At 48.7% G+C, this 14,029-nt stretch overlaps 1 protein-coding gene across 5 annotated transcripts in view; it reads left to right on the forward strand.

Moving 5' to 3' along the window:
• Positions 1 to 1,647: 1,647 nt before the first annotated feature.
• Reph (Regulator of eph expression) overlaps positions 1,648 to 14,029 on the forward strand; it is a 154,524-nt gene continuing 142,142 nt past the window's right edge. For 2 of the 5 annotated variants that reach the window (XM_065449836.2, XM_065449839.2), the window contains exons 1-2: positions 1,649 to 2,263; positions 6,881 to 7,065. Coding sequence is in view for 1 of the 5 variants with exons in the window: in XM_065449835.2 (XP_065305907.2) it covers positions 2,195 to 2,263 (69 nt within the window). In the remaining 4 variants the exon portion in view is untranslated. Of the gene's footprint in view, positions 2,264 to 3,505; positions 3,759 to 6,880; positions 7,066 to 14,029 lie in introns of those variants that run through there. The other 3 variants (XM_065449835.2, XM_070521588.1, XM_065449838.2) reach the window with 3 other exon arrangements.

The raw sequence follows: 14,029 nt of genomic DNA on the forward strand, positions 1-14,029 counted from the left end.
GTCTAATTAGCTGAGGCCAGTCAGCAAAGGGTCTCGTTGTTTGACGAAGGGATGGCAGTCAATTGTAGGGAAGCACAAAATATGCTTCCAATCGGTATTCAATACTGGCGAAGAATATCGCCACACGCGAAGGACAAGAAAGCACGAGTGCGAACGCAGAATGTCGTTGCACCCGCGAAAGTTGCGCGAGGGGATGTTGGCCATTACGAGAAGGAAATAATTAATAAGAGAGCATATTATTACTGCATGAAAGAGCTAGGGGGAACACACAGCAAGGAATACAAAAGATGGCACTGGTGGTAAACCGGAAAGTATCGAGAAATGTTAAGCCACTTTTTCAGGAGCTGTACTTGCTCCGAATTAATGAGAGTTTTAGCTTTTCCGTAACCGTATTTCCAGTATTGCCGTTTGCGGAACACTGGATTACCGGAGAACTATACGGCAGCGACAATGCTGGCAGCGTCATCTTGTGACACAGGTTCAACCAGAGCACGCAAAGCTACTACTGCATTGACCTACTCCAGTATATACCCAAGAAAGAAAGAAAGAAAGAAAGAAAGAAAGAAAGAAAGAAAGAAAGAAAGAAAGGAAGAAAGAAAGAGAATAAAATAAAGAAATGCGTTCGATGCAAACCGTTGATGCGAAGCGAATAATTTGCAAACGCAACCGCAGTGCACTGAGCTGCGATTTCAAGTGTGACGTAAGCAGGTTGCCTATGGGATCTAAGCACACCAACGAAAACTCCGGCTTTTAGTTTTTCGGGGATTTCATTTGCCTTTTAAAATGATATCTGCTGTAGGAGCCTGGCGACCATTGAATGAAGTTATTCTTTTCGTATTAGAACAAATATGGCTGAGAGCTGAATGCATGTATTTCCGTAGGCGTACATAGGACGTTATGTAATGCAATACAGAAATTAATCGTGTCTGTTGATATGGAAAAGGAGAGGAAACACAATTAACTAAGCTCATAAGCTCTCTGTGTTGAAGGAAACGAACTTTTAAGCAAGGATATATTCAACTATTATATTTCTCTATTTCAGTTTCATGCACCCTTTAGTTCAGACCTGAAGATTGAAGAGGAGGCAAGAAAATAAAAAAGTAAAAGAAAGAACGATAGCAGACTTGAGAATAACAAGGCAATTTATTTCTTGCACAAGAACAGTCGTTTATTTACATCTGCAGAATCACCTAATGCGGCGAATGACAAGAACGTCAACTTCCCCTTCACTCTCGGCTCCGTCGTCCCATGACACTTTTATATCTGTTTGCCCTTTTATTATCTCTGGCAGCTGTTCTTTATTATTTTCATTTCCATGTCGTAAAGGCGTCGTCGTCTGAGCGCTCAAAGAAACGAACGCAGCCGAGCGCTACGGAAGCGGAATGAAGATGAATGATCGTACACGTACGGTGCGCTCGCCGGCAAGAGATATCCGCGTTGATCGCCCGCAACTGCACCGAAGCATGAGCAAAGGACGACTCCGTCGCGCTGCGGCGGCGCGTGGCGCGCGCGCCCGCGCCGCCGGCATGCCGGCAGTTTCGTCGGCGCTGCTGGCGTTGACGTCACCACCGCTCCACCAATGGCAGCAAAGCTAGGCTCAACCACTTTTTCTTCTGAAGGGGAGGACGGTGGTTTCTGCGCCGGCTTGGAGGTCTACTTTATCGCAAAATTTGATAGCATGTCTTGTTAACTGACACTTATCACACACAAAAAAAGTTCATGTAGTCATTATACGAAGTCTAATCAATGAAAGCCAAAAGTAGCGCGTAATATTTGTGTTTGTAGCTGGACTCTTTGGCAGAGACGCCCCCCTCAGGTTGGAGTCGGGAAGCTCCCCAGGACCTCAGCTGATATTGGAGCGATGGGCGCAGAGCTGTGGATTACCGGCTAGGATACGGAACGAGAATGGAGTGCTCGTGAGAGGGCGATCGAAGGCGGACCGTCTTCCTTTGTCTGACTGCCCAACGATCGGAACCCTCCCCGGAAACGTACTAGGAGCTTCCTCGATCTCCAAGTATTGGGATTTCAAGCAGAGTGTGAAGCCAGTGTTGTGCGGCTAGTGGGAGGCTTTCGCTGTGCGAGACTCTCCCGCGTCGTCTGCTGTCAGGTGAAAAATTTCGGCTGCTCACAACCGGCGTAAAAAGCGACGTCTTCTGCCGCCCTTTCCGTGCTTTACTCATCAGGCCGGCTTGAAATGCTCAGTTATCTGACGCATAAGCTTCGGACACCGGAACTGAATGGGAGTAGCGCATTTCACACGAAGGTAAGCTCGCCCGTGTCTCATTTTATTTCCTCAACGTTCGGCTAACGCGGGGAGCCGGTGTCGCCGGTGCTAGGCCTAACGCTCTTTCAGAATCATGGCTGACAGGTAGAATTTCGGATCGGATTAACCTACCTAGAATGTTTGGGTAGGCTTATTCCACCTTGCACATAGTCCAGCAATGCCTCTGGAGTAATCACGACCTGCAGTTGAGCTCTCTGCACGGTTGTGTGTTGCATTATGTTCGGTTTGATCGCGGGGTGTCCCTATCGGCTTGCCGGTGTTTTCGTGTCTGTCGACGTTGGGGCACTTGGTTTACCGGGCTCGCTTTTTCATCTTATAAACGCTTTAAAGCTTTAGAATTTCATCGGCGATGTTGCCCAGGCCTTGCGTAATTTTTCTAGCCTTTTCATCATTATTTGTGCGCAAGTAGCTTATGGCAAGCACGTCCGCCCTTTGTGTTCGGAGTCGCTGACGTTGCCGGCTCCTGCGTCAACATCGGATTTCGGGTGCTTTCCGAGCCGCGTTTGCGTTCTAGGTGAGCTGATTTAATAATATTTTGCACACGAATGTAATGGCGTAGAAAGTCACTCTTGTGCCCGAAATGCACCTGGGTGATCGGCCGTCGTGGAAAGAATTGCAGCGTGTGTAACAAGCGCACACGATCGTTGGCCGTGTCGCCGCCGTAACGAACTTTCCGTGTTTTTAGGGCACGTTTCACGTTGCTTTGGAGGATAATCCTCGTATCGCCGACTTGAGACCTGCAAGCAACATTCTCGTACACACGCATTATGCAACTCTCTCCTGCCATTTTTTTCCTACCCAACTGAAAAATTTCGTCGATGTCCAGTTGTTGGTTTCAAGCAAACCGGATTATACTCCGATACACGCTGTCGTTTGCGGAACTGTTCCACATATCCACTTCCGTCCGCGTACGGATGTCACTCGGCAGCTCCTGGAGTAATTTGTGAGACATAACGAAAGGTATCTCATGTATGCTAAGTTTATTGAGTTTGCACGGAAAGCGAAATTCTCATGAGTGTGGCTGGCTTTCTCTGTATCGTCATTTTTACGCTCGCCATGAAGAGTCGCTCCGTGTATGTATATACATTTTCTTATTCAGTGCTTCTCTTCGTCGGTTGCTTTATGCGTCCGTTGCTTTGCTTTTGTGGATGTTTGTATGAGCGTCGTACGGGCCTGCGGCTACAAATTGACCGGCGTCGTGGCACCGGGGCTCAGTTCGTAGGCGGCCGTCAGCGGGTACGCATTGCCGGCTCCTCTGCCCGTTCCCGCTGCCCTGTGTCTTGCGTTCACCGGTCATCGTCGTAGCCTTGCATCGTCGGTGCTGCTTCGAAGTGATGCGGCGGGACTTCGTCGTTTCTTCGCGGCGCCTCCGGATCACCGCCGCCTGCTGGCGCGTCACCTCCTAAGAGCCGCCTCTACGCACGGCTCTTTCCAATTTCTCGTTCCTGTCCCTGCCCGCCTGCCTTCTGACATGGTATGGCTTTTCCGTCATACTACGTGACTTCGTTCTCTTCTTTCATCTTTCTCTCTCGTTTACTGTATATTTGTCTTATTTTTTTTTTGTGGCATCGACGTGCGAAGCGCCGTGGTTCCTTAGCGGCTAACCACAGGTCGCAGGATCGAATCCCGGCCACGGCGGTCGCATTTAGATGGGGGCTAAATGCGAAAACGCCCGTGTACTTAGATTTAGGTGCACGTTAAAGAACTTCAGGTGGTCCAAATTTTCAGAGTCCCTCGGGCTACGGCGTGCCTCATGATCAGATCCTGGTTTTGGCACGTAAAAACCCATAATTTAATTTAACGGCTATTGCGTTTTTGTCGAACCACTGCGTCCTTCTTTCTCGGCCCGTACCGGTCGTTGCTTCCTGCTCGTGGTAGCTTTCTCTGTCGCTTTGACGGCGGCGGCGGCGGCCAGGTTGTCAGGCGGTCGGGGATTTCGCTAGCTTCACGAGGAAGAGAATCTTTGAACGGCAGATCTTGCGGTGAGGTGGGGGTCCCCGCAGTGCTGTGTCGAAATCTGGCCCCTTACACTTATTAAACTGGCGCCACTGTGATACAAATTAAGCTACTTCAGCAGGATGGCGATAAGGCTCACAATCACTGCTATTCATGTTGCCTTCTGGGAACTCCGTGGCACCTGGGGTAATGATCGCATGACGCGGCAGCTTTCGCATTTCCTTTGTTTCCAGCCTATGGTCTTCGATGCCGGAAGAGCCAGGCCGTATAATCCACCGCGCGTGACTTTGTGGATCTATGACGTTGACGAGATGTCTGGGTTCGATTACCGGCCGTAATTCGATGGCCCCGGAACTCGAGTATACTCGTGTGATCAAGTTGCATTGCGCGTTCAACAACTCCGCGTGATTCAGAATTAATCGAAGGAGCCAGGCCCCATACACGTCGCGATGGCTTGAAGGGTCACCTAACAGGTTGCGGGGTCGATTCCCGGCCGCGGCGGCCGCTGTCCCCGTGCGGCCGGAGTGCAACAGCGCGCGTCTGTTCAGGATTGGGCACAACTGCGGGTGGTCACAATTACGACAAAGGCCCTCACTACGGCATAGTATGTCATACGCGCTGTGCAGGTCTGGTGGATTTAGGTTAAACGAATTAATACTATCCAGGCCTTCTCGTGTCGTTAACGTTTGCCTCGACGCGGCTCTGCTAGCAGAATCGATGTTGCGGCTTGTGACCGCGTTTTCCTACCGAGTGTCTCTGCTCCGTACCCGGGAAACCCGGAAGCTGCTGTCGTTCCGTGCGCGCTAAGGCCGGAGCTGTAGTCGGGGAACGAGCGCTGAGCGTCGCCTAAGCTTCCGGTAGAGATAATCGGCGGACGTTAATTGTTTATAGGGAAGGAGGGAACCCGCATTCCGTTTCGGCGAACATGTGCCTGCTTTGACGCATTGTACTGAGTAGTGAGCGGCATGAAAATTTCGTCGCAATCGTACGACGAATATGAAAGCTAAGCTGCGCTCGTACATTACGCCTCTACAATAGTAAAGCGATCAGGCTTACCGTCCGACATGGCCCAGTATGCCAGAAAAACGACGCTAGAAGCAAAGCCAGGTGGCTGCGCCGTCCTGAAGTGGCAGCGTCTAGCTCGCAGTCGGGTCATGCATTTTCAAATTCCTTCTGCGTGAATCAATGCGTTCACTGTTTTTCGATAACGATGCAGGAACTAATGACTATATACTTGCTATATGCTACTAACTTACTGTATGTAGTGAGCTTTTCTTTCGCCGAAACAGTCCATATATGAGAAAGTACGTCGAAATTGATGACGTCACTGCTGAAGCGCTGGCGCTCATGTTATGGCGCGAAATCCGTAGAGGAAAGCTTGGCATACGTTTATCTAGTAATAATCCCGATAAATTATTTGAAAACAGAACTCTGAAAGAACACTTCCGCCACCAAAAACTGATTTAGTGTAACCTTTTAGTGTGCCTCTAAGCCCTGGCTGACTCACTGTAGTTGTATTCGCGTGAGTTAAGTTAGTGACGGGACATGTATAGACGCTAGAAATCCGCACAGGAATTTAAAAAAAAAAAGTGAGACCTATTAAAATGTTATAGCGTCATCTTTCTCTTGGTAGTCTCAAGTACAGGGCAGATGATTGATGTTGGAAACTCGCATTTCTTCACGTCCGCCGTTGATAGATATCGTCTTGACGCATATGCGTGAAATAAACGAGCGCATGCCTTGCAGAGTTGCCGTTATTTAACCACGGGACTGCAGTGCTGCAGTGGTCGTGGTATTTCGTTCAAATGACGAGCACAGTGTCGCGGATTTGACTCCCTTCCGCGGCGTATACGCATTTCCGTGGAGGGTAAATGCAAGAAACGCGCTGCATACTCAGGCGCCCTTTGGATATAGCGCGACCATATCAGGTGATCTGAGTTAATATACATCCCCGCCTCCAAATGAGGCGTCTGTCGCATGAAACAGTGGCACGTAGGACATAATCGGTTATCTTATTATTAGGGCACGTGCCTCGGCCTTCAACCAATCGTTCAAGAATAATTTTAGCTTTCCTGAAAAGCAAGAGTCGGACTTGACATCTTGAGCCACTTAGCTCAAACTTAGCAAGCGCGCTTAGATTATCTAGCGAACTGCCCTTGCAGTGGGATCTGTCTCCGAGCCCCCCGCCGCGAAGGTTCTGCTGCAGAGCACGAGGTTCCGAGTTCGATTCCCGGCCGCGATAAGGGCGATATACGAGAACGCTTGTGTGCTTAGATTTAGGCGACAATCAAAGACCCCGGGGATCAAAATAAATCCAGAAGCCTCCGTTACGTCGTTCCTCATAGCCCAAATGCTGCTTTAGGGCGTTAAAGCCAACGAATCAATCTATTGCCTCCGTTACATTCGGGTTTCAGACTCGTTGCTTTACTTCTCATTGGTGCCCGAGAATTCGCTAGTCTAATTCGCTAGTCGCTAGGCTTCTAATAGTTGCCCGAGAATGATTGCTTGACGCGATTGGTGCTCGCGCACGAGAGTTCGGTCCAACGGATTGGCAGGCTCGACACCCCGCGTTTACTTTTTTCCCTGCTGCCGCACGTGGTTATCACTAAGTAACACGAGGCCATAACGCGCTCCACGCAGGCTCGATTGATGAGACTGCTCGGCGAGCTGGTTGCTTCATCGCATCGCGCTCGGTGATCGCTCTCAGCCTTGACTTTTAACGAGTTTCTCCCGATGCCGTGTGGCCGTAGGCGCTGCTTGGCTTCGTCGCCTTGGCAGCAGTGGCGTCTAGGCTGGGTGCTTTCTGCGCAAGAAGGACACTGAAGGTAAACCTTAAATTGAAATCGATTGGGAAATTGCACTTCTGGGACACCGAAAATATCGCTCTTAAGCGTGAGCCGCCACTTGGTGTAAGCTACAGAAAAATTGATTGCCCGATTGGTTTGGTTTCACGTCCCAAAGTAACACCGGGTGTACGAGAGGTACCGTTTCGAGTGAAGGACTGAGGGTTAATTTAGGCCACTTGCAGCTATTTGGCGCGCTTAATATCTATTGCATTCCGCCGGATATTAATTCTGCCGCCGCTACCGGGAAGCGAAACCGCGGCCGCAGAACGCCGTAGCGACGACCGCGGCGGATAGTCGCAGAAGATGCAAAAAAAAGTGGCGACGGCACATCGAAGCTCTCCTACGAGCTAGCTGTGAGTGACGTCACGGATTTTGATATCTTCTACTCGGGACTACGCTTAACGAAGATGTCGTTGAACGAGTAACATCAGACGTGCGAAAGGCCACCGGTAATCTCCGTGAACTTTTTTTTATTATATCAACGGCAAGCGCCTTGAGCACGCATGTGGATGTCTTAGCCGCAAAGACTAATCGCATCTGCAGCTTTAAGGCCCATCGCCTCAGCACCTCGGTCGCCGCGTATGGTTTGCGATGGACGAAACACGGGTGCTTGCTCACGCCTGAGCATTTGCTTACAGCTGACCTTTCCCGCCTGTTATTATATTTATTTTTCTTCCAATAATATATATGCATGCATATATATATATGTTAAACGTTTCTCATCCACGTCAAATTCTCGTAAAATTCCTTTCATCTTGCGTATTTCCGCATAACCTCTCTTGTAGATACTTTTGAGAGAGAGAGAGAGGAATAAAATGGGAAAGGCATGGAGGTTAACCGGAAGAGAGATATCTGGTTTGCTACCTTACAATGTGGGGGGGGGGAGGGGGGAAGGGGAGAAAAAAAAAGGGACATAATGAAGAGAGGCGAAAGAAAGCAAACGCGCGAAAAAGGAAGGGAAAAGGGGAAAGAAAAAGGAAAGATAGAAGTCTATAACAATGCAGGGAGCTTAACCGTACATAGGTAGTTCTCGTTGGCCACCCAATACTCTTTCGAAGCGCTTGCAATGGCACTGCTCTGTTCGTATAAACCGGCTTCGCGCTTAATTCTTCTAGCCTCCCTCAATGCGCATAGGTCTGTGTCGGTCTGGAACAGGTGCTTGCACCATGTCTAGGTGCAATTGCTTAACTTCTTACTAAAGGCCGTCACCAAAATCATGGCAGCGACGGCGCAATCTCTGCACCACTCCAAGTTGTTCGCAGAGGAGGGACTAGGGAGCGTGGCCAACCCTGGCCGATATTTAACGCTCCGTGCCTTTATTGACAATTACCGTTTACTCTGCGCATGCGTCATGTATGTCGTTCCAGTGACATATGAAGTAAGCATGTAGGCCACAACCGGTGGACATAAATTCGATGAGAGTTGGGCGATTGGCTTCAACGTCCCAAAACAATTCACGGGTAATTAGTGATGCGTAGTTGAGGGCACCCGGTTGATTTTGACCACGTGACGGTCCTTTCATGTGCACTGAAAGCCGGTTACACGAGCGTATATTGCATTCTTGCCCCGTCGGAATGCCGCGTCTGGCGATTATTATTATTAGCAACGGGATTAGTGCGTTTGACACGTAGCGCTTCCTCACTAGCAATAGTGATCAGCACGGAGGCGTTGTCACTTATACATACCACTGCTGTTTTATACTCTGCAGTGACAGTTATGGGGCTCTGTCTACAAATGCGTCAAAGGTCGATAATCTTATTCCGGGTGAGTGCAGATTCCACTAAAATAAAAAAAAAAACTCAAGGTGGTAGGACGATTCATTGTGCACGTGCTAATGAGTCTTCGTAATCAGAGTAACTAAATCTCAATTCTGCGCGTAGTCAGTCGTTGCGCGATCTTTCCGTTTTCGTTATTATTACTATCTCTATAGATAAATGGTGAATGGAATGAAAGGCTCAATGCACGTGCACAAGTTTATTGCTTCCAGGCACTGCAACGAAGGAAAAGAACTATGCCTTCACCACAGAACGCAGTACTTCGAACATAGCAACGTTAGTGTGTGCAACAAAGCGGTCGTGTGTAGCGGTGCTCTGCGCGCTGCAACGGAGCCCACATTCGGTAAGCAGCTGCGCGCAAACTGGCCTTTACGGGGCAGGACTGGCAGAAACACGGGCCGTGGTAACTCAGTGGCTGTAGCGTTGTGCGCTGCTGACCATGGTTTCGCGGTTTCGATCCCGCGCCCTGCGACCGCATTCCGATGGGAGCGGATCGAATGAAAAAAAAGAAAAAAAGAAAAAGATGCTCGTCTGCCGTGTATTGGGTGCACGTTAAAGAACCCTGGGTGGTCAAAAAGTAATGCGGGGTCCCTAGCTTCTGCGTTTCTCATAATCAGGTCGTGGTTCGGGCACGTAAAACCTCCAAAAATGAACGAACTGCAGAGTTGCCAGATGCTGCCGAGCAAATAAGCAAATAACCACCCCAGAACAAGCGCAAAAAAGCGGACGTTAACGAATTTTCTGATTCTTGCAAATCCTTTAATTACAGTATCAAAAAATCGCATAAATACGAAGGGAAGGTGAACAAATCACTTTAATTATTTTCAACAGCAACAATATTCGCAAGAATGAGCGAAAACACTCATGTAGTTTTTTAACATTGTCCCCAGGGTAGTATGCACCCTGGTCATTGCGCGTTGGCCTGTACATGAATGAAGTTACTTGTTGACTCATCCAACCTCTGGTTCATTTCACGGCTCAACTGCACACAGCCATCGTCGGATGTGTTCGACTCATCAGGAAAATCCTCCGCGTCCACTCGGGAACCATACATATTTTTAGAGTTGAATAGCTGCAACATTTGTAATGTTGGTTGAAAGTCCCGGCAGCAAACACCTCGAAACTTTAGGCCATAAGGTACGTGCAGGATGCCGCTCAACATTGGATTCTTCATTCTGTTTCGGTGGCGCGACTTCACCAGGTTCATGTGCGAGAACACGCGCTCGACATCGGCATTGCTGAGAGGCATGGCCAACAACGACTGAGCGAACTCTGCTATTTCCTTGAAACAACTTTTGCCGCTTGCATCCTTGAAATCTAGCACTTCTACCCAGAAAGAAGCGCCGTCCTTGTTCTTTACATTTTTCCAAGGAAGGAGGCACAGCCGTCTATACTGTGTATCCAGGAGTCCTACATCTCCGTTGAACAGTTTGAGGAGGGGCACGTCCTGAAGGGGCAGTTTTACCTGGCTCAATACGTTCTCGGGCGAGAATGATTTCATGGAATGCCATAGCTGAATGTTGGGAGGAAGCCTAAGCTGCACTTGCTTCGCAGCCTCAAAAATGAAATCCCGCCATCTCAATTTAACGTCTTTTTCTTGCTCAGCGTTAAGTTTGGATGCTGCCACTTCGATGTTGAACAGCACTCAAAGTCCACAGCAGAAAGTGGAAGGTGGGTCGCACTGTCCTCCAGGTTGACTTCCAGAAGTCTTTCTCCTGCAGCTGAGATGTACAACGGGTTGAGCACTCTGCAAATCAATCACCGGAAAAGGTTCTGAAGGAAATCAACCAGTTTCAGTGAATTTCCAGTTTCAAGTTGGAACAGCTTATTGATTCATGAGAATTCTTGCAGCAATGGGTTCAGGAACACAAGGTACAGCTTGTTGACAGGATCCTGATGCATTTCGGACAGAATCTCAGCGTCATAGCAACGGCACTTGTCCTTGCAGATGGTGAAGTGAAGCTTGAGTTCCTCCCACTGTTCCAGTATACGTTTACAGCAGCCGGAGTTTGACAGCCACCGCGTTCCCGACAGCTGAACCAACTTTAATGGTTCTTTGCCGTTGTTAACCAGTCTGTAAATTTTGCCGTACTCCCGAAGCCGCAGTGAACTGTGCGAAAACCAACTGTACAAACGGCCAACCAGGAATTCTAGGCTCCGGGGCAGCACTTCTACTGCCTTGCTTGCACACAGTTGAATCGAGTGACACACGCACTTGACTAGCATGAGGTTCTCATTTTTTCGACGCAAGTGTGTGCACACAGAATTGTTCCTTCCAACCATAACATTGCAGCCGTCGGTTCCAATTCCGATACACCTTATGAAATCCAGACCAACGCTGGTCAAGAAGTCTAAGAGGCCTTGTGCAATCTGCTGGGCACTTGAACCCTTGAGCGTGAACAGTCCCAGAACCGTGGACACTACATTAGTTAGTGAGGTGCTGAAATAGCGAACCACGACAGCGACCTCCTTTTCATTTGCTACGTCAGTACTTTCTTCAATCAATAATGAGTACTGTGAGGCACCTATATCCTTCACGAGATCCTCAAGCAGGCAACGGGCAAGAACTTTTGTTATTAGTGCTGCACATTTTGTTGCGTGCAGCTTTGCCTCGCACGCCGTGGACGACAGCTCGCCGAGATGATCCACAGAGTTGATAGTGGCATGACACGCCGAGTAACATGCCAGCTTGAGCTCCAATTCTGGTGTTGTCGTTGGAGGCGATGATTTGGTGAAGCCCATGGTTGTCAAACGTGCACTGGAAAGTGGCCGTGAGTTCTTCGCGTGTTTTTCTGTTGCCATCTGCTGGACGTGGTCGGCATGATGAGCGCGGATTTCACACTTGCAATACTTGCATGCAGCTTTTTTATCCTCTCCGGTGACTGGGCGCAACCAGTCCTTGAGCTGCACTTCCTTTTCCCACTCTTCACAATATCGTTTGCCATATTTCGACCACTTCGAAGAGATTTTGCACAAACACCGCCAACACACTACGACATAGACGACCACGAGTGCTGGCAAGGCGTCAAAGCATTGATGAATGGATAGGGACAGTTTCGTACTTTGTGACTCCTGCTACTATCACGTATATTTAACGGCAAACGCGCGTGACAGGCATTAAAATAACAATATTTGCAGGAAAAGCGCGAGTAAGCCCAAAAAACGCGACAAGCGACTGTAAAAATTTATAAGCGACTCGGTGAAAAAAGAAGCCCACATTCGCTTATATTAAGCGGAACTGGCAACCCTGACGAACTGGCACCAACGAGTCGCAGCTGCTAATGTCAACAGTGATTGAATGCCTTACTATATCGAGCTGCGTGCCCGAGGCTGTGCAAATGGGCCGATCCCAGAGTCACCGATGAGACAAGGCGACATCTTACGGACTCCACTGGCCGTCGGATAAGCGGCATTCACAACCGGCCGTTGTAGAAAGGCTTATCAGGCAGAGTCGCGAGAGTACGACGAGTGGTGAACGTTATACACGTGCCACGTGGCACGTTCGCCGCGCGGAGCTCTCGATCGGCACCGCAACCCGTACACAGGAACTGTAGCCGCTCTCGGCAATGCGACGGCGACATTGAGGGGGGCGTAGCTTGGAGCGCGCTCTTCCGGGTTTGATATTAGACACCTTCCGGATAGCTTGTGTTCGCTCAGCGGCAGAGGAAAAAGGGGGGCGGAATTCTTTGCTGTCGTTCGTAGCTCAAATAAGCGGACCGAACCTTTGTGCATACATGACGCTATCGACTAAGCGTTAGCTTTTGTATATATATATATATATATATATATATATATATATATATATATATATATATATATATATATATATATATTCCCGGGCAAGTTGCTGCGTGCATACCCTTCGCCGTCGCTCCATCCAACGAATTGCTTGCGGAGAGTGAATTGAGCAAGTTGATATTGATTCATGTTGAAAATTTGTTATGGCGTGCCTCATAATCGGAAAGTGTTTTTGGCACGTAAAACCCCTTAACCAAATTTTTTTTACATTTGTGTTCGGCTTTTCTAGCTCTAAATTTTCAACATGCATTTCTTGAGTTAGAGAGACACTTAAGGCAAAGTTTAAAGCCATTCTAGGACTAGTATATATTCTAGTATCAAAGAGTTTCAGCCTGACATACATATCGTTATCATGTTGCTGCAGGTGGCTGTTCTTCGTCCAAAAAAGGCATAGGCGAAAGGTAGGGAGGATGGAGGGGGGCAGAGCCTAATAACATCGCTGGTACCCACATCTTGAACGCTTTGTCCAACCACGACACATTAGGCACGTTTTCATGTTACATGGGTGTTCATTTCGGGAAAAAAACTGCATGTTGAGTGAGTCGCCGCCGACACCTTCAACCGGGAACTAAGTAGAATATGATTGGTTACTGAAATAATAGCTCTCTGTCTTCTCTGGTTAAACTGTTCGCCACAAGGCGAAGCCACGAACCCGACCGCTCACGTTTACGTACTTTACCGGTAGCCTGGCATGCGGCAAAGAGCAATACGTTTAGGCACAAGCTGAATGTCTCTCTTGGGGAGTCCACGGCTGAGTTTGTGAACCTAAGTCTACCTCACTCTGGCGCCCAACGTGCGACCTGGGCTATCTAGATAGCCTGTCTAAGTAGACTGTTCTGCTTCGTGAAGCGAATCTATCATGTGTTAACAAATCTGCTTATCTGGTCCTACCTCGCATCTAATTCAACGCCACCCTCTACTTTGTCCCTTTCCTCAGTACTCATTCTCTTTACTCAAATATGTTAACTATTTACTCTGCGAATTGCGTCACCTGCCTATCTCCGTTTGTTTTTCATAATCTCTACTGTATCAGCTAGCCGCGCTTGACCCCTAATCTATACTGCGCTCGTTGTATCTCCCATCCTAACCCCTCTTATTTTCTGTTCCATCGCGCGTTCCGCAGTGGCTGACTTCTTGTCAAACCTCATTGTTGTGCCAAGTTTTGCTCTCAAAGGCGTTACTTCTTGCGGAATGTACTGTCGATTGCATGCTTTCGTTTGTAAGATGTCGGCGATCTTTTCGGGCGTTGTCGGAGAGGTCACATCCACTTTCTCTGCCGACCTAAATCGCGGTCACGGCTTAATGGTGTTCGCTCGTCCGCCGTCAATGCCCTTTCGTGCCGTGCCTCTTCGCACGTGGCTTGCGGTGCC

The sequence above is a fragment of the Dermacentor albipictus genome, chromosome 7, assembly GCF_038994185.2.
Source record: "Dermacentor albipictus isolate Rhodes 1998 colony chromosome 7, USDA_Dalb.pri_finalv2, whole genome shotgun sequence".
In the NCBI taxonomy this organism is placed as follows: domain Eukaryota; kingdom Metazoa; phylum Arthropoda; class Arachnida; order Ixodida; family Ixodidae; genus Dermacentor; species Dermacentor albipictus.